This window comes from Gorilla gorilla, chromosome 1, assembly GCF_029281585.2.
Source record: "Gorilla gorilla gorilla isolate KB3781 chromosome 1, NHGRI_mGorGor1-v2.1_pri, whole genome shotgun sequence".
Taxonomy (NCBI): Eukaryota; Metazoa; Chordata; class Mammalia; order Primates; family Hominidae; genus Gorilla; species Gorilla gorilla.
Window position 1 is genome coordinate 232,633,612 of NC_073224.2, and position 24,399 is coordinate 232,658,010.

The 24,399-nt window shown below is 45.6% G+C and overlaps 1 protein-coding gene across 3 annotated transcripts; it reads right to left on the reverse strand.

The window, feature by feature from the left end:
* Positions 1-395: 395 nt before the first annotated feature.
* Positions 396-24,399, reverse strand: PARK7 (Parkinsonism associated deglycase). 3 transcript variants are annotated; one of them, XM_031004218.2, is made up of 7 exons: positions 23,915-24,399; positions 22,796-22,908; positions 20,233-20,334; positions 16,247-16,306; positions 14,686-14,755; positions 7,925-8,011; positions 396-784 (listed from the first exon to the last, which is right to left on the reverse strand). In XM_031004218.2, the coding sequence occupies exons 2-7, from the start codon at positions 22,883-22,885 to the stop codon at positions 624-626; spliced, it is 570 nt and encodes a 189-aa protein (XP_030860078.1). In that variant the 5' UTR covers positions 22,886-22,908; positions 23,915-24,399; the 3' UTR covers positions 396-623. The 3 variants fall into 3 exon arrangements, with proteins under 3 accessions (XP_030860078.1, XP_030860072.1, XP_030860080.1); XM_031004212.3 differs by having other exon boundaries at positions 23,857-24,018; XM_031004220.3 differs by having other exon boundaries at positions 23,587-23,960.

The following is a 24,399-nucleotide window of genomic DNA, read 5'->3' on the forward strand; positions in this document are numbered from 1 at the left end:
TAGCTGGGACTACAGGTGCATGCCACCATGCCTGGCTAATTTTTGTATTTTTTTGTAGAGATGGAGACTTGCTATGTTGCCCAGGCTGGTCTTGAACTCCTGGCCTCAAGCAATCCTCCTGGCTCGGTTTCCTAAAGTGCTGGGATTACAGGCATGAGCCACCACACCCAGCCCTCATTGGTATTTTTTAATAGCACATTAAAAACACACAGCTAATAAGCAGAGAAAATCACAAGCCTCTTAAATTCTGTTTGTATGCCTTTCCTCCTTGCTGTGTAAAATGTGTTCACTGTTCTTTTATTTCAGTGCCATACGGACAGTTAAGAGCTGCAAATGAAGGTGATACCGAATTTAATTTCACAAAAGAAATAAGAGACAAAACAAGAAACAATCAGTAGTTTGCTAAATGCCCTGTTTATTCTGCAAACAAGGCTTAGAAATGTATAGACACAATTTGTAGGCTGAGAAATCTCTGTGTAGCTGTGACTTCTATACTTCCGCAAAAGCAGTAAGGACAGCGACTTCTGAACACATTAACCTACCACTGTTTTGTTTAGAGCGAACACAGTGAGAATGGATTCCTAACGGCCTGTTTCTCTAAGTGATCGTCGCAGTTCGCTGCTCTAGTCTTTAAGAACAAGTGGAGCCTTCACTTGAGCCGCCACCTCCTTGCCGTTCAGGGCTTCAACAATTGCAAGCGCAAACTCGAAGCTGGTCCCAGGCCCCCGGCTTGTAAGAATCAGGCCGTCTTTTTCCACACGATTCTCAGAGTAGGTGTAATGACCTGCAAAGTAGAAACAGAAAAGGTGACATCCTAATGGGCTATGTGACAAGAAAGACGATTACTTACCAATTAAATTCACTATTACAGCATATAAACCCAATACTGTAGCTAACCATTCAAAAACATTTACTAGGCACTCCAAGCTCTTAGAAGCCCCCTACAAAGGTATTTTTAAAACTGTGCAGAGCAAAGGGTGACAGAAACCACTGTTAGAATGAAACAAATATGCATGAGTTAAATGCAGCTGCTAAGACTTTAAGTGTTGGGGGAGATGTTGGTGAATGACAGTTACTCACATCACTATTTACAACAAAGCTCAAGTGTCAATTCTGAAGTGCCGGGGAAGGGTGAAGGGATGCAGCAGCGCTGAACGCAGAAGCCACCCCAATCAACATGTGGCGGCACGCACACCCTCTGATGCCTCAAAAACAACCACGGCACAACGTAATGGAGGCGGGTATGCATGTGAGTGTGCATGTGCAGGTAGAAACCACATTCCCTCTCAAGGACTACTTTCCTTCTGCATCCCCACACCTCCAGGCCTGCCGGTTGGCTATTTCTTGGCAAATATAATATCAAAACTGGGACTACTGAGCATGGATGCCCTGAGCTCTGCCACTCCACAGCAGGTAGTCACCAGCCTCTCCACTGCACACAGAGCCTAACCTCCCTCCCCACACCCATCCCTATCACTCTCCCACCTGGAGCTTCCCTTACTGAATACAACACGTTCTCTCCTGCTCCAGGAAGAGCTCAAGGGCTGCTCCCTCCACCCAGAGACCAGCTCTTTCCAGTTCCTTGCTCCTTCAGTTTCAGCATCAACAAAAACCCCTCAGAGAGGGTATCTGTGACCACCCCCACCTCCCCAAATTAGGTTCCTCTGTTGACTCTATCACCGCATTCTATTTACTGCCCTCGCAGCATTGATACAATCTATCACAATCTATGAACATTCCATTTCCTTGTTCATTGTTTACTCTTTAAAAAGGCTGGGTCTTCATCAGTCCCTGTCTGGCCAATGATATCCATGGCACACAGGAGGCACCCCTGAAGTGTGAGGTCAAAGGCACCAAACACCATTCTTGACTCGATCTCCTTTCTCGCCTGTCCCCTGCTTTAAAGGGGAAGGATCTCTGCATGATTACGGCTCTCCCTTCCGGCTGTGCACCCCTTCGATCCATGCCCAGCACCCAAAAGCTAACTGTCCAGAGTGCAAAGCAGGGCACAGCCAGTTCCCCATGGAAAGCCCTTGCCAACTCTCTCCAGCACCTGAAGGTCACGCTGAACTCCATGTCACGGGGCCTAGAGCCCTCTGCGGTCTGGCCTTCGCACAGAGACTGGGCTGGGACCAGAAGGGAGATGGAAAGGAACCTGCTGTCTGGGTAGAAGCTGGTGGTGCCTGCACTAGGCTGGTGACAGTGATCCAGAGGAAATGGAGGTTTGCAATGAAGGCCTAGGTGAGGAGGCTTCAAGGATGACTCCCAGCTGCCTGTCCCAGGTGACTGGATGATGGTGACACCACTCAGTGATGGGGAGACACAGAACAGATTTAGCGGAGGGGGAAGTGACAAAGCTCCTCTGTGAACTCCTGCTCTATCCTGATGCACCGGCCACGCAGGCAGGCGGGTGGCTCTGGTCACCACAGCTCAGTGCAGACCTGAGAACACCCTGAGGGCACAGCTTTCTCTTCTTCCTTCTTCTGTTCCCAGTGCCAGGCACTAAGGAGGAGCTTAGGAAACGTCTGTTCAATGAACACGCAGAAAAATTCATCCGAAAACCTCCCTTCAAACAGAAGCAGAGTGCTTCTGCTATATTCATGAGCTTCTGAAACCACACAGTGTTCATTTCTTTTCCAAGGAGATTAACAATGGCTATAGGAACTTGTCTTACTGTCATTAGAAACCAAGCCACTGCTGCTCGAAGGCAGTGAGTTATCTCAATTGATCGTTCACAGGCAGTTACACCTTGTTCTACTCTTTCTCCTCTCACTACTGTGCTTGACTAATCTAAAAAATTTAAAAAATCAGGTCACCCACCAAAATAAATGGAGTACATAAACAATTTCCAATTTAACTATTGTAGAGAAAAAGAGGATCCCTAGTTTGAGGGGAAAAGGTTTATCATAATCTGGCCTCATTTACTGATGGTTAAACCAGGCCAAGACCATTTCAAATGCTAACCTAGAAACTGGCTGGGCTAGATCTTCCAGAGCGACAGTGAGATGCACAGCTGAGAGTGGGACCAACGCGAGGCACAACTGTAAATGGTTCACTGAACAGTATCTTTGTGGCTAAAACATCGCAAACAGAGCTTAAACTGGTTAAATATGCTTAAAGGTTCTACGGTTCTTGTCAGACTTTTAACCAGGAAAAGCAAAAGGTTTAAGGTTACCAACTGCCTCCACCTAGTGGCGAAGACAGAACATGCACCCCGTCAGCGCCAGGAAGGCACTGTGCGAACTGGAGGCTGGGATTGTGACCCTATAGCCAATTCAGATTTTACACTTCCCGTTCAACCAGCAGAAGGCACTGATTTTTATTTCTTTACTTTTTTTTAAACCAGACTCCAAGTCTTAAAGTCTCTTCAGAGAAAAAGCAATGGGAAGCCGGATGCAGTGGCTCATGCCTGTAATTCCAACACTCTGGGACGCCAAGGCAGGTGGATCACCTGAGGTCAGGATTTCAAGACCAGCCTGACCAACATGGTGAAACCCCGTTACTAAAAAAAATATATATATATATATATATACAAAAATTAGCTGGGCCTGGCGGCCAGTACCTGTAATCCCAGCTACTCAGGAGGCTGAGACAGGAGAATCACTTGAACCCGGGACGTGGAGGTTGCAGTGAGCCGAGATGCGTCACTGCACTTCAGCCTGGGTGAGACAGCAAGACTCCGTCTTGAAAAAAAAAAAAAAAAAAAAAAAAAAAAGGCGGCGGGGCCGGGCATAGTGGCTCACGCCTATAATCCCAGCACATGGGGAAGCCGAGGAGGGCAGATCACAAGGTCAGGAGATCGAGACCATCCTGGCTAACACGATGAAACCCTGTCTCTACTAAAAATACAAAAAATAAGCCAGGCATGGTGGCGGGCGCCTGTAGTCCCAGCTACTTGGGAGGCTGAGGCAGGAGAATGGCGTGAACCTGGGAGGCGGAGCTTGCAGTGAGCGCAGATCGTGCCACTACACTCCAGCCTGGATGACAGAGCGAGACTCTGTCTCAAAAAAAAAAAAAAAAGACACAGGACACAGGTCAGCAACGACAAGCCTGAGGGGCCGAGGCCAGGTTGCTGACTGTTTTTGCAAATGCAGCTTCACTGGCACAAAGCCACCCTGCGTGTTTAGTACCGTCTGTAGCTATTGTGGAGGTGCAACAGTTGAGTAGCTGCCAGAGAGCTGAAGTCCCAGAAAGCCTGCAATATTTACCACCTGGCCTTTGGGGAGCAGTCAGTTGACCCCTGAGCAGAGTTCTGGGTTCAAATCCCAGGTCTGCCATTTAGTGGCTGTCTGACCTCTCAGAGCTTCACTTTCTGGTAAAATGAGAATGACACCAACCTAGCAAACAAACAGTACTCAGCAGTGGTGGCATGCAGTGGCGTTACAGAGGCTAGGTGAGGGAAGTCTTTTTACCAACAATCCTGAAGCAGGTTTATCCTCAGGCAACGGATGAGGAAACAGGCTCAGAGAAACTAAGGAAACTTCCCACAGTGAGTGGGGAAGCTGAGGGCCACCCCACGATGCCAGGCTCCAGAGACCCTGCTCTTCAGTGCTCGGGTATGGGACCAGGCATGGGGATGCCATCAAACAGTGGACAAATGAGAAACGGAATCACACATTACAGTTATAACTGACTTATTCTAAAATCGGAGGAATTACAAGATTATGGGGACTGGAGCTGGTAGCACACACCTGTAATTCCAGCACTTTGGGAGACCAAGGTGGGAGGGTCATTTGAGCCCAGGAGTTTAAGTACTGCTTGGGCAACACAGTGAGACCCTGAATCTATCAAAAAAAAAAAAAAAAAGAGAAAAAAAGAAAAAAGACTATGGTCTTCAGATGGGATTGCTTATCTGAGGAGAAACTGTCACACTGATCTTTCAAGTTCACAGTAAGGACAAGGGCCTCACCCAGAGCAGACCCCCAGGTGATGACTGCAGCCCTACCTCTCGAAGTGTCCTGAAGGAGTAGACATTTCAAGTATCCATTTCTTATAATAGAGGTTACTGACTAAATCCAACACCTGGTAACTTAAATGTGTGGGAGCCTTTTGCTACCACAGAGCAGGGGAGCGGCAGGAAGCCAAAACTGGATGCAAGGCAGAGGGCTGGGCTTGAGCTCTGGCCTCAGTCTCTCCTTGTTTGTGAAGCCAGGATGATGCCACCTGCCTTGCTGGGCACTGGGGACCAGGAAGCTCCACCAACATAACGTACGGGAACGTGCTTTGTAAACTCCAAGTGTGAGCATCAACAATCTGATCTTTTTCTATGCCTGACCAACCTCAATGTTTTTGAGGCACTAAAGGAAAACAGATGCAACAGGCACACCTTCAGGTAGTGCAGGAGCGCGCTCTGCTTGTCTTCCCTCTGAAGACATCACAAAGGGAGCCCAGTTCTGTTCTTTCCATTTCTTTCAACCCTCTAAAATCCCTCCATGAGCTTAAAGTAAATTCCTACATTTAAAATGCCCAGAAACCAGACTTTTATTAAAAAGTACCAATTTTTTTTTTTTTTTTTTTTTGAGATGGAGTCTCACTCTGTTGCCCAGGCTGGAGTGCAATAGCGCGATCTCAGCTCACTGCAAGCTCCACCTCTCGGATTCACGCCACTCTCCTGCCTCAGCCTCCTGAGTAGCTGGGACTACAGGCGCCCGCCACCACGCCCAGCTAATTTTTTTAGTATACTTAGTAGAGACGGGGTTTCACCGTGTTAGCCAGGATGGTCTTGATCTCCTGACCTCGTGATCCACCTCCCCCACCGGCCTCCCCAAGTGCTGGGATTACAGGCGTGAGCCACTGCATCCAGCAAAAAGTACCAATTTTCAAACAGATTGTTTTAATGATAACATAGTATCTTTCTAGCAACTAAAATAAAACCATGAGCAGGGCACAGTGGCTCACATCTGTAATCCTAGTACTTTGGGAGGCCAAACCAGAAGGATCGCTTGAGGCCAGGAGTTCAAGACCAGACTGTGCAATATAGTTAGACCCTGTCTCTACAAAAAAAGTTAAAAATTAGCCAAGTGTGGTGGCTCATACCCATAGTTCCAGCTACTCGGGAGGCTGAGGTGAGAGGATTGCCTGATCCCAAGAGGTGGAGGTTACAATGAACTGAGATCACACCACTGCACTCCCGCCTGGGTGACAGAGCAAGCCTCTGTCTCAAATACATTAAATAAATAAACAAACCATGGATTTTCAGGAAAACACTGCTCTGGATCAAATGTAACTGTATGTAGAATGTACAACAGCAAGAGAGAACCCTCATGTAAACTGTGGACTCTGGATGATGATGTGTCAATGTGGGTACAGATTCTGGTGCAGGATGTTGATAGTAGGGGAGGCTATGCATGGCCAGGGGCGGGGGCCTGGGGAGTGGCGAGTGGGTCAAGGTAGACGGGAATTTGGCTGTGAACCTAAAACTGCTCTAAAAAACTGAAGTTTAGTAATTAAAAAACATGCAGTATAATGAAAAGTGCATCACTTTTAAAATGGAGCTCAGATATGCTCACAACAGCATTCAAGGATGATCATTACGGCATGGTTTACAAGGGCAAAAGCAGAAAACCACCTTCATGCCCACCCCCAGGAGGTTACATACAGCATGGCACATTCCAACACTGGACTAGCACCTGTACTTAACAAGGATGAAGCAAATCTAAATCTACATGTGCTGTTAAAAGATAACATAAGATATAACATTAAGTTAAAAAAAGCAAGCTGCAGAACAATACATTTAGTAGATCTCATTTTAGTTAAAATAAAAAGGATAATGAGTATGTGATAGATAAAATTCTACAGGTACACAAGAAACTTTTTTTTTTTTTTTTTCTTTGATAGGGTCTTGCTTTGTCCTCCAGGCTGGAGTGCAGTGGTGAGATCACAGCTCACCACAGCTTTGACCTCCCAGGCTTAAAGCGATCATCCCACCTCAGCCTCCTGAGCAGCTGCAACTACCAGTGAGCATCACCATGCCTGGCTAATGTTTTTTGTATTTTTAGTAGAGATGGAGTTTAACCATGTTGCCCAGGCTGGTCTCGAACTCCTGGGCTCAAGCGATCCACCCGCCTCAGCCTCCCAAAGTACTGGGATTACAGGCAGAAGCCACTGTGCCCAGTCTACAAGAAACTTGTGGTGGCACATGCCTGTAATCTCAGCTACTCGGGAGGCTGAGACAGGAGAATCCCTTGAACCCGGGAGGCGGAGGTTGCAGTGAGCCGAGATCACACCACTGCATTCCAGCCTGGGCAACAGAGCGAGAGATTCCATCTCAAAAAAAAAAAAAAACCACACACAAGCATATGGGCCAGGCGCGGTGGCTAACACCTGTAATCCCAGCACTCTGGGAGGCTGAGGCAGGCAGATCACAAGGTCAAGAGTTCGAGACTGGGCGCGGTGGCTCACGCCTGTAATCCCAGCACTTTCAGAGGCTGAGGCGGGTAGATCACAAGGTCAGGAGTTCAAGACCAGCATGACCAACATGGAGAAACCCCATCTCTACTAAAAAATACAAAAATTAGCCAGGCATGGTGGAGCGCACCTGTGATCCCAGCTACTCAGGAGGCTGAGGCAGAAGAATCACTTGAACCCGGGAGGCGGAAGTTGCAGTGAGCAGAGAACGCACCATGGCACTCCAGCCTGGGCAACAGAGCGAGACTCTGTCTCAAAAAAAAAAAAAAAAAGTTTGAGACCAGCCTGACCAACATGGTGAAACTCCATCTCTACCAAAAATACAAAAATTAGCTGGGTGTGATGGCACGCGCCTGTAATCCCAGCTACTCAGGAGGCTGAGAGAGAAGAATCGCTTGTACCCGGGAGGCAGAGATTGCAGTGAGCCAAGATCACGCCACTGCACTCCAGCCTGGGCAATGGAGCGAGACTCCATCTCAAAAAACAAACAAACAAACAAAAACAAGCATATACTTACCTCCATTCATCATTTTGTCTCTAGCAAGAGGGTGTGTTGTAACTTTACTTCCAAAACCTATTTCATGAGCCAACAGAGCAGTAGGACCTAAAAATAAAAATAAAAAGATCTAAGTGCGGATACAGAAAAGCCCATGTTTAAAAAATCGCAATAGTGCCTGGCACAGTGGCTCATGCCTGTAATCCCAGCAATTGGGGAGGCCTAGGTAGAAAAATTGCTTGAGCCCAGGAATTCGACATCAGCCTGGGCAACACAGACCCCTTCTCTAACAACAACAAAAACTGCAACAGCAAAGTATTCTTCAAAATCAAGAGGCTCTTACCAAACATACAGCTACGATTCTGAAATGAAACACTTCCTAGTATGAGAGATAAAGTATGTTTATAACAAACGATTTGCTGAGCACATCTGGCAAAAGCACAGAAACTCAAAATACTTCAATAACCATTTACTCAAGAAGATTTACCTTGATATCGGCAGCACATACACAGATAAACAAAATGTGCTCACCTCTCTCACCTTCCCCATCCCCAGAACAGGGACCACATATACCAGGAGTCCAAAGGAGGGGGAGGATCACTGGGGCGGGCTCAACTTCTTACCTCACTCTTAGTAAAAGGAAAGATTTAGTTACATGCTAAAGGCAACTGGTACTCTCTGAACTTCTGGATTTTATTGCTCTTTTGTAATCTTATTTTCCACTTGAAAATGGGAAATTAGGCCTGGCACGGTGGCTCATGCCTGTATTCCCAGCACTTTGGGAGGCCAAGGCGGCTGGATCATGAGGTCAGGAGATCAAGACCATCCTGGCTAACACGGTGGAACCCTGTCTCTACTAAAAATACAAAAAATTAGCTGTGCGTGGTGGCGGGCACCTGTAGTCCCAGCTACTCGGGAGGCTGAGGCAGGAGAATGGCGTGAACCCGGCAGGCAGAGCTTTCAGTGAGCCAAGATCGTGCCACTGCACTCCAGCCTGGGCAACAGAGCGAGACTCTGTCTCAAAATAAATAATAAATAAATAAATAAAATGGGAAATTAACACTCGTTCATCCACCTATCCACCCAGGTATGCCAGGTGGTAGGATTAAAATGGACAGCACACTGTCCTTGAAGGAGATAGCCTGTGAAGTGCCTGGAAGTGTGAGATATAAAGGCACTAGCATCACTTGATGAAAGCTACTTAAGCAAAGAACCACATGGAAGTGTCAGTTGATGAAGTCTTTCCAAATTGGCAGGTCCTAACTTGATATTTTTATTTAAATGTATTCACTGAAAACGGCCAACTTCAGGGAGGGTCACAAGCATATTGTGTATGTAATGGTTCTAAATAAGGATTAAAAACAAAGATTTTATATACCTTTAATTGTTATTTCATCTTAAAGCTTTTTACGAAGTATTCATTCTACCTTTTTTCTCTAAGCCACACATATAAACATTATTTCTAAGGCCTCACATGACACTTTGAAGGATATGTTTCAGAACAGCACCTTGATCTTGGAAACACTCAGGGTGCCCTGGACGGCTAAGATCCTGTGGCACAGTTTGTACACTTTTAGTGTCAGCAAACCTGAGAGGTCTTGGTCTTACTGTCCTCTCATTTTTCAACAAGACTCCAAGGAAGGAATTATATAATATACCCACAAGCTACTCAGACCGTACAAACAGGAAGATCACACAAATACTACCTAATTACGTAAGCTTTCTGCTTAATAACAGGTGTCAGTTTCAGACCAAGTCCTGATTTATAGCTCTTAAATCAAAAGCCTCAAATGTCTCTTCTCCACGTTATTTTTACACACAAGACAGCTATCTATGTATGGTAGCAAATTTTAAAAGTCTGTAAGAATTGAATAATTATCAATTTTTATTTGAATGGATTTATAAATTGTTTTTAATTTTTATTTGGTAAGAATTTAAGAAGAAATTCCTACATCATCTTGCATTTTAAAGTAAATTTTAATAGATGATAGCACAGTGAGGAAAGTGATCGGTGAACGAGAATTTTTAGGCTGCTCCCTTCAAGGTGGTAATAAAATCACTGCTACGATGTGAATAAATTTATGTTACAGTTGGATTCAGGAACTTACTGATGTCTTTCATACTTATCAGGTAAGCTCATAATTACTGCTTTCTGGGGCGTCAGAACCCTATTTGGAATACTGGAGAAGAGACGTTTCACTCTCCCAGGATCTGGGATTCTGATGGATGAAAACACTCTGTACTCTGCACTACAGTGCAGACGGCGCAGCTGACCATGTCCCCTTCTGCAGCCAACAGCACCACCCTGTGGTAACATGCAAAATGACCACCTCTGCCAACTCCCCAGCTCCTCCAGGTGGCCAAGACCTTGCTTCCAGAGGCCTTATTCCTAGACCTGGGCATCTCAGCTGACAACTGTCCACTCCTCCAACTCCACACTTCCTCCCCCTCCCCTACTCAAAGTAAATATCATTTAATTTTCTTCTCAACATAGACTCCCTTCCAATTTGCGTTCCTCATTCACTCAATATTAAGGACTAGGCTAATATTCTTTGTGTTCAAAATATTTCCAATTCCTAACTGCAACACTTCAGAAAACCTTGGCTGGGTGCAGTGGCTCACGCCTGTAATCCTAGCACTTTGGGAGGCCAAGGTGGGCAGATCACGAGATCACGAGTTCGAGACCAGCCTGGCTAACATGGTGAAACCCCGTCTCTACCAAAAATACAAAAATTAGCTGGACATGGTGGCAGGTGCCTGTAATTCTAGCTACTCGGGAGCCTGAGGCAGGAGAATCGCTTGAACCTGGGAGGTGGAGGTTGCAGTGAGCCGAAATTGCACCACTGCACTCCAGCCTGGGCAACAAGAGCAAAGCTCCCATCTCAAAAAAAAAAAAAAAAGAATCTTATTTTTCTGTTTGCCAATTTAAAAGATCCAAATCTCTTCCATCACTCCTCTGTTCCATTCCCATAACCCTCATCTCAATTAGCTCAGCTCATCATCACATTTTTTCCTATTTCTGGTGTAGTGCCCACAACAGTGGTGCAGGATATTCAATGGTATAAACACACTGCTAGTGTGTTTTCTATTTTTACTGCTTTTTATATAATTTTTTTTTTTTTTGAGACGGAGTCTCACTCTGTCGCCCAGGCTGGAGTGCAGCGGCGCCATCTCGGCTCACTGTAAGCTCTGCCCCCCAGGTTCACACCATTCTCCTGCCTCAGCCTCCCGAGTAGCTGGGACTACAGGCACCCGCCACCATGCCTGGCTAACTTTTTGTATTTTTAGGAGAGACAGGGTTTCACCGTGTTAGCCAGGATGGTCTCGATCTCCTGACCTTGTGATCCGCACGCCTCGGCCTCCCAAAGTGCTGGGATTACAGGTGTGAGCCACCGCCCTTGGCCTATTTTTACTTTTTTTTTTAAGAGACCAAGTCTTGCTCTGTCCTTTAGGCTCAAGTGCAGTGGTGTGATCACCACATCTCAATGTAACCTCAAATTCCTGGGCTCAAAGTGATCCTCCCACCTCAGCCTCCTGAGTAGCTGGGACTACAAGTGTGCACCACACCAGGCTGATTTTTTAAAATATTTTTTTGTAGAGGTGGGGCGGGGGGGGGGGGGTCTCACTATGTTGCCCAGGCTGGTCTTGAACTCCTGGGTTCAAGTGATCCCCCCACCTCAGTCTCCCAAAGTGCTAGGATTACAGCTATGAGCCACCACAGCCAGCCTGTTTATTTTTTAATGTTGATTTAAAGTACTATAAGGCCCATGCTTCTTAGCATGGCATTCCATCTAGCCTCAGCACAAAACAGTAAGCCAAATGTGGTTGATTTTTTGGTTTTTTTTTTGAAACGAAGTCTCGCTCTGTCGCTCAGGCTGGAGTGCAGTGGCACGATCTCGGCTCACTGCAATCTCCGCCTCCCGGGTTCAAGCGATTCTCCTGCCTCAGCCTCCCAAGTAGCTAGGACGACAGGCATGCGCCACCATGCCCTGGTAATTTTTGTTATTTTTATTTTTATTATTTTATTTTATTTATTTTTTGAGACGGAGTTTCACTCTTGTTGCCCAGGCTGGAGTGCAACGGTGCAATCTTGGCTCACTGCAACCTCCACTTCCCAGGTTCAAGCGATTCTCCTGCCTCAGCCTCCCGAGCAGCTGGGATTACAGGCATGCACCACCACGCCTGGCTAATTTCTGTATTTTTAGTAGAGATGGGGTTTCACCATGGTGGCCAGGCTGGTTTCGAACTCCTGACCTCAAGTGATTTTGCTACTTTTGTGGCACAGGACAAACTGACATGTGGTTTTCACTTTCAGCAGAATCATAAGGAAACAAACTCAGCCCAAACTCTTCCTTTGGTCAAAGAATCTAGGACTGAGGCTTGCTTCACAGCAGCAGAGCCAAAGAAAACCAAACTCAAGGATCTGTGACTTTCTCTCCAAAGAGGGGAGCAGCTGCTTGGGCTGCAGTGACTTCAGTGCCCTTTGGCAGAGATAATTACCTGAGCCTCAGGGCAGGTCAAAAGGCTAGTGGTGACTCTTGTAGTAAGCCCACGTACAAGACCTGCCAGGGTGATCAACCTCTGTAGTTCTTCCCAGCCCCTAATGCCACGGTTCTCAAACATTTAGGTCGTAGAATCCCTTTAGCTTTTATGTGGGTTATATCTATGAACATCTGCCATATTAAAAATTATTACTTTTTTTTGAGACAGTCTTGCTGTGTCACCCAGGCTGGAGTGCAGTGGCGTAATCTCGGCTCACTGCAACCTCTGCCGCCCGGGTTCAATAGATTCTCCTGCCTCAGCCTCCTGAGTAGCTGGGATTACAGGAATGCATCACCATGCCCAGCTAACTGCCCAGCTAACTTCTGTATTTTTAGTAGAGATGGGGTTTCACCATGTTAGCCAGGCTGGTTTCGAACTCCTGACCTCAAGTGATCCTCCCACCTCAGCCTGCCGAGTAGCTGGGATTACAGGCGTGCACCACCATGCCCAGCTAACTTTTGTATTTTTAGTAGAAACGGGATTTCACCACGTTTGCCAGGCTGCTTTTGAACTCCTGACCTCAAACGATCTGCCCACCTCAGCTTCCCAAAGTGCTGAGATTACAGGCATGCGCCACCGTGCCAGGCCAATTACTTTTAATGGCAAAAACCACAATTACTTTTACACCAACCTAATAAAACTGGGAAATTTTTAAAACACAATAATAAATTCTCAGATGATGGTATCATCCTACTCTGATGTCACTCCTGAAAGACTGAGAAGAAAAAAGGCAAATAACATTTTGTTTGAAAGACATGGTGTCACTCTGTTGCCCAGGCTGGAGTGCAATCATAGCTCACTGGAGCCTCTAACTCTTGCCTTCAAGCGATCCTCCCATCTCAGCTTCCTGAGTAGCTGGGACCACATGCATGCAGTACTGTGCTTGGCTAATTTTTTGTTTGTTTGTTGAGATGGGGTCTGGCTATGTTGCCAAGGTTAGTCTCAAACTCCTGGCTTTCAAGAGATCCTTCTGCCTTGGTCTCCCAAAATGCTGGGATTACAGGCATGAGCCACCACACCCGGCCCCTCAGTAGCATCTGCTTTGACCTTGCAAGTGCACCAAAAGAACATTGAGAACCACTGATACTCGAATGTATCAAGTCCCCAGGACCTCTGGCCCATAACTTCTTTTGAAAAGCCTACTGTATTGAACAAAATAGCAACAGCAACATGTTTTGATGTTGATGTTTACCAAACCATCCACTCATTCACTCGTTTATTCATTCACTCTTCTGACAAATATTTATTTTATTTTATTATTATTTCTTTTTGAGACAAAGTCTCGCTCATGTCCCCCTGGCTGCAGTGCAATGGCACGATCTCAGCTCACTGCAACCTCCGCCTCCCGGGTTCAAGCGATTCTCCTGCCTCAGCCTCCCGAGTAGCTGGGATTACAGGCGCCCGCCACCACGCCTGGCTAATTTCTGTATTTTTAGTAGAGATGGGGTTTCACCATGGTGGCCAGGCTGGTCTCGAACTCCTGACCTCAGGTGATCTGCCCGCCTCAGCCTCCCAAAGTGCTGGGATTACAGGCGTGAGCCACTGCGCCCGGCCCTGACAAATATTTAATGAAGACCTACACAACAAGGAAGGTGCTGGCAAAAATTACAGCATGGGAAAAAACCAAAATGGCAGAACATCATCTGATAGGAAAGCAACAAGAACGGATCTTAAAATGGTTATGAGAAAATAAAATATTACTAAGGTACAAAGACAAGAGGACATCTGCGAAGCACCAAATGTCGTTGTTCTAAATTATGTGGCAGATAATGCGGTGCCCAAGATCACTCGGTACTGAGACAATCAGAAACGCCCGAGAAGCCAGCAGAAAGCACCATGGGGCTTCTGAATCTGCAGGGCAAGCACAGGACAGAGCTGCTGTGTTGATGTTTGATGGATTTTGCTGATTGTGTGCTGGCACAAAGACTTTCTGGCACAGAGACTTGCTGTAACAAGCTGTTTACTGAATTCCAGAGGGCCTTATTTTCCTCCGAGGTCAACCAAACACGGAAAACACTAAGTTTCACAGCATGTAGACCAAAGGCATGGAGAGGCAGAAAACAGAACAATTGTCCTCATCTCTGAAATGACACCAACTTCATGCCACCCAAACTAAATACACCAACACAGATGCCCTGCATGCTTTATGAAGGGGAAGAGCTATTTGGAATCAAACCACTGAATGAAAGGCTACCCCACCCACCAATGACGCTGCAACACAGGCTGCCCCTGCACGTCACCTGCACAGATGGCGGCTATCAGGCCCTTCCGGTTTTCCTGCTCCTTCAGTATCTCCTTCACAGCAGCAGACTAGTGAAAAGAAAACCAAAAATACATAAAGTTATCATTAAGCCACTAACCAATCACTCACTAGGAAACTTTGGAAGAATTTGATTTTAGTTTAAACCACAAGCTCTCTGACCTATTTTCCAACAATATTTCTAAATCATTGGTATAAAAATGATCAAAGTGTGTCTATATTATATTCTTAAACCCAAGCAAGGCATTTCTCATAAGAGAAACGCACTCTTCCACATTTAAAGATCAGAAGAAGCAATTTGACCCTTGCCATTTTGTACTCCAGGGAGAAAGAAACAGGAGGGAGGGAATGTGGTGTTTTGGGTGTTTTCAGATGGCAGAGAGGAACAGAACCTAGCAGGAAAAGATCCCTCGTGTCTGACACAACCCACTTCTTGAGTACTTCTGGCAGCCCCAACTCTGCCTGCTGGTGTGCCCCTCACGCTGGCCTCTGACTCCTCGCATACGACTTAAAATGAGGAACAATGGTCTCTGCTGATGGCATTTGCCATTCCTGCTGGCAGCCCTAGTCCCACAGCTTCCCCCAGTTAAGACTCTGAGTAGACAATTTTCCCTTCTCAAAACACAAAATCTGATCATTCTTCTGCTGGTGGAAAAAAAACCAAGTCATCTTACTTTGGACTGTATTCATCGACATCTGTTCATAACAGTTCCACCAATTCAGCTTACTTCCATGGCAACATTTTTTCTTTCTGATAAGACAGGTTCTTGCTTTGTTGCCCAGGCTAGAATGCAGTGGTGCATTCACAGCTCACTGCAGCCTCAAACCCCTGGCCTCAAGTCATACTCCCACCATAGCCTCCCGAGTAGCTGGGACTACAAGTGTGCACCACCGTGCCCAGCTAATTAAAAGAAAATTTTTTGTAGAGATGGCGTCTCGATGTGTTACTTAGGCTGGTCTCAAACTCTTGGCCTCAAGCAATCCTCCTGTCTCGGCCTCCCAAACCACTGGGATTATAGACGTTGAGCCACTGCACCTGACCTCCATAGAAAATATTAAAAATGTTTTCTTGAGGTCGGGAGTGGTGGCTCACGCCTATAATTCCAGCACTTTGGGAGGCCGAGGTGGGCGGATCACGAGGTCAGGAGTTTGAGACCAGACTGGCCAACACGGTGAAACCCTGTCTCTAATAAAAATACAAAAATTAGCAGGGCATGGGGGTGCATGCCTGCAATCCCAACTACTCAGAGGCTGAGGCAGGAGAACTGCTTGAACCCAGGAGGCGGAGATTGCAGTGAGCCGAGATTGTGCCACTGCACTCCAGCCTGGGCAACAGAGCAAGACGCCGTCTCAAAAAAAAAAAAGTTTGAGTTAATGCTACAACACCATTTTGTTAATTTTAGTTGTTTCTATTTTTTTCACAGCCTCCTCCCAAAATAGCTGAATAATAACAAAATTAACAGAACATAAGCAAATGCTGAAATTCTTTAGTTTTTTTCCCCCCCAGCTTTATTGAGGTATAATTGAGTAGAATTTTTTACCTCAGATAAATTCTGTGCACCCAGATTACCTCCTGGTAGAACCACCACATCATATGGTCCCTGTAACAGTTTAAAACATAAAGAAAACAAAAACATTTCATTTCAACTGTGCATTAAAGTGACAGTCCAATAATACTTTCCTATTTTAAATGTGGGAAGTACAGGAGATAGCCTATCTGCCAATAGAACAGTTAAATAAATTAAGGTGTATCCACATGATGGAATGGTGTTTTAACTAGCAAAAAATGCAGAAAACCTGTACGTAGTGACATGCAAGGATGTCCACGCTGCAGAGTAGCAGAGGTAGTATAATCTCCTTCCTGTAAAAGACAAGGATATACGTATTTGTGTGTAGATGTATGTGTGTATGTGTACAATCACCACAAGCGCCCCACCCCACATATTGTGTATACAGGTAGTCACAGACAAAGGAAGACACTCTAGTTGCTAATGGGAGTAGTGTGGGATGGGGCAGAGGGAGAATGAGAACAGGACATTTAACATTTTGACTTTATATGTGTCTATATTGTTTGAATTATTGTTCAACAAGAATGTACATGAACAACTTAAAAAATTAATAGAAAAACAGGCTGGGCACAGTGGCTCATGTCTGTAATCCCAGCACTTTGGGAGGCCAAGGCAGGAAGATTACCTGAGCTCAGGAGTTCGAGACCAGCCTGGCCAACATGGCAAAACCCCCATTTCTACTAAAAATATGAAAATTAGCTGGGTGTGGTGGTGCACACCTGTGGTCCCATCTACTTGGGGGGTTGAGGCAGGAGAATCGCTTGAACCTAGGAGGTGGAGGCTGCAGTGAGCTGAGGCTGCACCACTGCACTCTAGCCTGGGTGACAGAGCAAGACTCTGTCTAAAAAAATAAATAAATAAAATTAATAGAGAAACAAATTTTAAGTAAAAGGCACAAAAAAATTTTTCTTAACTTTATGAAAAATGTAACGGGGAGAATTTTAGTATCCCCCCCCCCAAAAATCCTAGAAATCAAATTAATTTCAAACTTCCTGAAATTACAAAATGGAAATTGTTTTAACAATACTTTAGGACTTTTTATTTATTTATTTATTTTTCTTTCTTTTTTTTTTTTTTTTTTGAGACAGAGTCTTGCTCTGTCGCCCAGGCTAGAGTGCAGTGATCTCGGCTCGCTGCAACTTCCGTCTCCCGGATTCAAGCGATTCTCCTGCCTCAGCCTCCCAAGCAACTGGGATTACAGGTACCCGCCACTGTGCCCGGCTAATTTGTGTATTTTTAGTAAAGATGGGGTTTCACCCTCTTGACCAGGCTGGTCTCAAACTCCTGACCTTGTGATACACCCATCTCGGCCTCCCAAAGTGCTGGGATTACAGGCGTGAACCACTGTGGCCGGCCAACAATACTTTAGGACTTTAAAAAGTGGTTAAAAAAAATCTAGTCATTAAACAAATTACAAAATAAAAATGTATCATGTATTTAGTGCAACCTATAAAATTTTTTTAGAGAGAAGGCCTCACTCTGTCACCCAGGCTAGAGTGCAGTGATACAATCATGGCTCACTACAGCCTTGAACTCCTGGGCTCAAGCAACTCTCCCACTTCAGCCTCCGCAGGAGCTAGGACTACAGGCATGCACCACCACAGCCAGCTAATTTTTTTTATTTTTGTAGAGACAGGGTCTCGCTTCATTGCCCAGGCTAGTCTCGAAACTCCTGGGCTCAAGTAATCCTCCTGCCTCAGCCTCACAAAGTGCTAGGATTTCAGGTGTGAACCGCTGTGGCAGGCTTAGAATCACTTTTAAGACCATAAACATCCTACTGTTGATTCAAAACCAAGCAAAGCTCAAAACTCAAAAGAAAATGTGTAAAGTACAGAATTTATTTTACTCCTTTTAGAATCTGCACTGAAAAATAAAAACACACAAAAGGTAACCACTTCCTTAAAAAACTACAGTAAATGGAACTACCATATGGTCCAGCAATCCCACTACTGGGCATGTATCCAACGGAAAGGAAATCAGTATACTGAAGAGACACCTGCACTCCCTTGTTTACTACACCAACAGTCACACTAGCCAACATACGAAATCAACCTAGGTCCAACAACAGATGAATGCATAAAGAAAATGTGGCATTTATACACAATGGAATACTATCCAGCCATAAAAAAGAATGAAATCTTGTCATTTGTGGCTACAAGAATGGAACTAGAGAACATTATATTAAGTGAAAGAAGCCAGGAATAGCAAATTAAACACTCCATGTTCTCACTCATATGTGAAAGCTAAAAAAAAATTGATCACTAGAAGCATAATGTAGGACAGAGGATACTAGAGGCTGGGAAGGATAGGAGAAAGTGGGGATAGGGAGAGATTTGTTAAAAGATACAAAATTATAGCTAGATAGGAGGAATAGGTTCTGGTGTTCTATACCCCCGTAGAATGACTATAGTTAACAATCATATATAGTTTCAAATAGCAAGGAGGATATTGAACGTTCCCAACACAAAGAAATGTTTGAGATGATGGATATGCTAATTACTCTGATCCGATCACTATATATTATGCATGGAAACATCACAAATCCCATGAATATGTACACTTATTATCTGTCGATTGAAAATAAAGGTAACCACTGTTTTAAAATGCCCAGACATCATAAGACAAAAACACAAACAGAGATGAAAAAAAGTATTATTATTATTTTTGAGACAGGGTCTCGCTCTGTCACCCAGGCTGAAGGGCAATGGCACAATCACAGTTCACTGCTGTCTCAAATTCCTGGGCTCAAGCAACCGTCTAGGCTCAAGCGATCCTCTTGCCTCAGCCTCTTAAGTAGCTAGAACTACAGGCATGCACCACCACACCTGGCTTTTACAAATTTTTAATTTAAAGAGAAACAGTCTCGCTATGTTGCCCAGGCTGGTCTCAAACTCCTGGTCCCAAGTGATCCTCCCACTTTGGCCTCCTAAAGTGCTGGGATTACAGGTGAGCCACTGCACTTGGCCTGGAATACTTACTTCTGCTTGTCATTTTTAATTTGTTTCAACAAATCATATGTAAATACCAACAGTCTAATTTTCTACAATCCAGTAATGAAAAATCTAAACTTATTAGAAAGGATTAAACTTTTTCCTATGTATCTGAGGACAGCTCGGCCCAGGGAACCGCACTCCAGGTTCCTCAGCAGTGTGCAACCAGCCATCTGTGAGCCGACTCTGCCTCCTTTCCTGCCATGACCCTGCTGTCAAAGAGGGTACAGTCCACACTCCTGTCACCCTGACCGCACGACGGAGTGTGCAAAAGCGCCTGTGGGGGAGCATGTTTCTGAGGAAAGGGATGCTAGCTTCCAAAAGTGTCCATCGTCCTTAAAGGTAAGAGCCATAATTCCAACGATACTGAAAAAACAACACAACTACAGTGGAACTCTGAAAGTATCTTTAGAAAAAATAATGGCCGGGCATGGCACATGCCTGTAGTCCCAGCTACGTGGGGGGTTGAGGTGGGAGGATTGCTTGAACCTGGGAGGTTGAGGCTGCAGTGAGCTGTGACTGCACCACTGGACTCCAGCCTAGGGGAGAGAGCGGGACCATTCCTCTAAACAATAATAATAATAATAATATATGGAAAATGTGGCAGTTGATTTATATCAGGTAAAAATGTGTAATAGGAGGCAAGGATGCCTGTGTAAGCCAGAAAAATACTGATGGGAAAACAATGCAGCCATCCATCTAAGCACCAACCCACCCATCTGGCCACACATCCAACCGGCCACCTACCCACCCAGCCACCCACTTACTAAGCACATTCTGTATCAAGCAATTGCCACATTCTACAGATACAGAATAGAAAGACAAAGTCCTCACCCTCTTAGTCTGTCAGGGGAAGACATTCAAGCAAAATAATTTTTCTAAAATAAGTCTGTGCTAACAACAGTCTTAAGACATCTCAAGAAACAAAGAAGCCATATGAAGGAATAACTCCATGTATGGATTACAAACCTCTTTTTTTGCATCTTCAAGACTGGCATCAGGACAAATGACCACATCACGGCTACACTGTACTGGGTCTTTTCCAGCCAGGCCTGCAACGGTGACCTTAATCTACAAGAAAGATGTTATCATATTTAAGAACACTGAAACATAAATTCAGAGTAACACTGTCTTAAAAAAAAAAAAAAAAAAAAAGAGATGGGGTCTCACCCTGTCACCTGGGCTAGAGGGTAGTGACACAATCATAGCTTACTGCAGCCTCCAGCTCCTGGGCTCAAATGATCCTCCTGCTTCAGCCTCCCAAGTAGCTGGGATTACAGACATGAGCCACCACACCCAGCTAGAGTAACGTTTACACAGCTGCCCTGTGTTTGAAAGTAACATGACAGGAAATACTGCACCATAACTTTACCAAATTTAAGCTAATACATCGGCTAAATATATTTAATAACTAGGTCTACCCTGGTTTGCCCGGGACAGACCCTACTTATAGCTGCTGCCCTGTACTCTGTGGGACTGGAACACCCTTTCTCCCACAAATGTTCTGGTTTGGGTGACCAGTTATATGATCATCCTATTAATAACTCATCTTGCAAGTTTACTGTTGCCATTTAAACCTCATGGTATTTTTGTAAAATAGAAATACAAGTCCAAACAACGAAATACTGCTTTATCTTTCAAAAATTTTTAAAGTCAACAATACCAAGAGCTGGCACTGGGAAAGTGGGAATTTTCCTACACTGCTGGTGGGACTACAAACTGGGACACTGGAGAGCAACTTGGCAAAACCTAGTCATGCTGACTACGGGCTATCCTTCGGCCTAGTCATTCGACTTTTAGATATATAACCTGGAAAAATTTCCACACATTTGCACAAAGAAACCTACACAAGAATACTTATTACAGAATTGTAATGCTGTAATTAGAGGAATGGGTAGATTGTGGCATTCAGTGCAACACCAAGCAGCAATTTTAAATGGATAAACTTAATCGACATGTATCTTCATTTCTGAGAACCAGAGGAGTATAGGGTTAACAGATTCTGGGGCGGGCCAGGCTGCCTGGGTCTGAGTTCTGGCTTTTGTACTTACTATGTGAGGTGGGTACATTATTTATGTCTCTGTGCCTCAGTTTCTTCAACTGTAAAATGAGGATGGTGATCTCTAACTCACGACATTGTTGTAAGGTTTATCGGCACTTAGAATGCTGCCTGGCACAGAGTTAGTTCTACTTCACTTCACTGTTCACTATTTTTAGATAGAGAGAGATAATACATAAACACGCAAAATGAGAACCACGGTCAAACGCTACCTTAAAGACATGCGTGGGGGCGGGTGCAGTAGCTCACACCTGTAATCACAGCACTTTGGGAGGCCGAGGTGGGTGGATCACGAGGTCAAGAGTTCAAGACCAGCCTGGCCAAGATGGTGAAACCCCATCTACTAAAAATACAAAAATTAGCCAGGCATGGTGGTGCGCACCTGTAATCCCAGCTACTTGGGAGGCTGAGGCAGAGAACTGCTTGAACCCAGGAGGGAGAAGTTGCAGTGAGCTGTGGTCACACCACTGCACTCCAGCCTGGGTGACAGAGCAAGACTCTGTCTTAAAAAAAAAAAAAGACACACATGCATGGATACACAAGAGCGCGAGGATAGCAGTTATCTTTAAGGAAGGAAGAAGGGGCATAGGATTGGAGAAATTTACAAAGGGGGCTTCAAATGTATTTCTTTGAAGCATTTGCTCTTTAAGAAATGAGTCTGAGGGGCCAGGCATGGTGGCTCCCGCCTGTAATCCCAGCACTGTAAAAGGCTAAGGCGGGCGGGTCACTTGAAGCCAGGAGTTCGAGACCAACCTGGCCAACATGGTGAAACCCCATCTGTACTAAAAATACAATTAGCCGAGCGTGGTGGCGGACACCTGTAATCCCAGCTGAGGGTGAGGCAGGAGAACCTCTTGAACCCGGGAGGCAGAGGTTGCAGCGAGCAGAGATCACACCACTGCGCTCCAGGCTGAGCGACACAGAGAGACACCATCTCAAAAAAAAAAAAAAAAAAAAAAAAGAAACAAAAAAGAAATGCGTCTAAGGGCAGTGCAGTGGCTCACGCCTGTAGTCCTAACACTTTGGGAGGCCTGAGGTGGGTGGACAACTTGAGCTCAGGAGTTGGAGAGCAGCCTGGGCAACATGGCAAAACCCTGTCTCTACAAAACATACAAAAATTAGCCAGGTGTGGTGGCATGCATGTGTAGTCCCAGCTATTTGGGAGGATGAGGTGGGAAGATGGTTTGGGCCCAGGAGGCAGAGACCGAAATGAGCCAAGATCCTGCCATCGCACTCCAGCCTGGATGACAGAGCTCAAAACAAGAGAGAAATGGGTCTGAAGGAAATATGGCAAGACATTAACAAGCGTTAAATGTGAGCAGTGGATCAACAGGTATTTATTCTTATGTTATCTCTGAAATTTTGTGTATATTTGAAATATTTCATACAGCACTTTGAATATTTTATTCAAAATGATTTAAAAATCCAAAAACATTTAAAACAGGAATGGCTAAAAATCGATGTGGAACTTACCCCAGCTCGCCTCATGACATCTACAGGGATGACCGTCTCCATTTCCTCTGCTCCTTTAGCCAGGATGACCAGAGCTCTTTTGGAAGCCATTTTTATGTTATATGTTTACAAGCCTTAAAAAAAAAAAAAAAGATTTCAAAAAACTTTCACTGCAACCCTGAGATACCCCAAAATTTAAAGTTTAGGAGCATTTTCAAGCAGAGTAAGTACTTCCTAGGGAAACGGTTTTCATAGACAACTGAATACCAAAAAAGCAGCAGTTTAGTTATCTTAACGTTGATTTGTATAGCAGTTTTAATTGCTCTGAGATGAAAACATAATGAGGGTGCTAAAAGGTGTAGTATTGCTTAGATTTTCTTCTACCATGTTCTCTTATATCCAACTTTAATAGTATGTTGCAAATCGGTTTTTTTAAAATACAAGTACGTGGGTCTCCTGCATTTCACACAATGCGGGGAAACAGTCTTTTTTGAAGCACTGTTTCAGAGAAACGACTAAACTGAATTTTATAGGCAAAAATTTAAATGTGGTCTTTCGCAATTAATTTGTAATTTTTTGGAGGGGATTTTTGTTTTCTTAGTTATAACAGTACTAAAAAATTGTGTGTGGGGGTCAACAGTGTTAAATGTCTGAACACTTTTTTTAATGACTGAGAAAGATGGAAATCCCCTCACTGAAGTCAACCCAACTACATTCTGTCTCTCTGCGCGGAGTTCTCACTGCCAACGACAGCAGCTCAACGAGGTTCCGAATTTTTTTTAGCCTATTTAGAGATTATCTGGAGGGTTTACCGTCCACGCAAAACAGAGTTTAATAAAACGGCTAGCCAGTTCCATGCCGGCGAGAGGTTAGGCAGAAGATTCTGGACGCTTCAGCGTTGCCACCACGCTGGCGGTCAGTCAAATCCAACGCCAGCGACAGGGCCCGACTGGGAGGCCGGAAGCGAGGGCGGCCCCGACCCAGGCCCCACGCCGGTTCTGAGCCAGCGGGACACCGTCCAGCACCCCCACGCCGCCCAGCGCCACGGCCCACACATGCGCCGCGCCCCCGCTGGCGCTGACCTGCACCCCGCGCCTCTTCCTGCGGACGCGGCGCCCCGGCCCGTAGGGTACCACTCACCCCACACCAGGCTGAAAGTGAACGAACGCCAGCACGCACGCGCGCCGTCCGGCCTCCCTCAGCCCCACACTGCGCAGACTCACGCCGCCTTGGCCTCACGTTGCGTCACGTCCGGCCGAGTCTACCTCGGACTGAGACTGGGGTGGCACCGGGGAGTTTCTAGCTGGACAGCCCTGGGTGAGGCGGCTCTCTCCCACATGGAACCCCCCACGAATGTGCACAGTCCGGCCTGCCCCGGCGCCCGCGGGGCTTAACAGTCTCTACCGCCACCCTCCGTGAGGAGCCGGTCTCTAGAGCTGCCGAGGGACTGGGGTTGTCAGAGGGGTTCCTTAGTTCGCGCTCCGTGCACGCCTGCTCCCTTTGCGTTGTTCCTTTTCTGGCGCGCCTTCCCGTTTCGCCTCTGGTCTGTTAGGACTCTGGTCCAGGCCTCCCGGGACCTCTCCCCTACGCCTGGTCTCCCGATCTCGGGCGACTCTTCCGCATTT

Coding starts and splice junctions, on each gene's coding strand:
- PARK7 (XM_031004218.2), bottom strand. CDS start 22,885: ATGGCTTCCAAAAGAGCTCTGGTCATCCTGGCTAAAGGAGCAGAGGAA. Junction 20,335..22,795: donor ATGTCATGAGGCGAGCTGGG/GTAAGTTCCACA, acceptor TCTTTCTTGTAG/ATTAAGGTCACCGTTGCAGG. Junction 8,012..14,685: donor GATAGCCGCCATCTGTGCAG/GTGACGTGCAGG, acceptor TTTTATTTTTAG/GTCCTACTGCTCTGTTGGCT.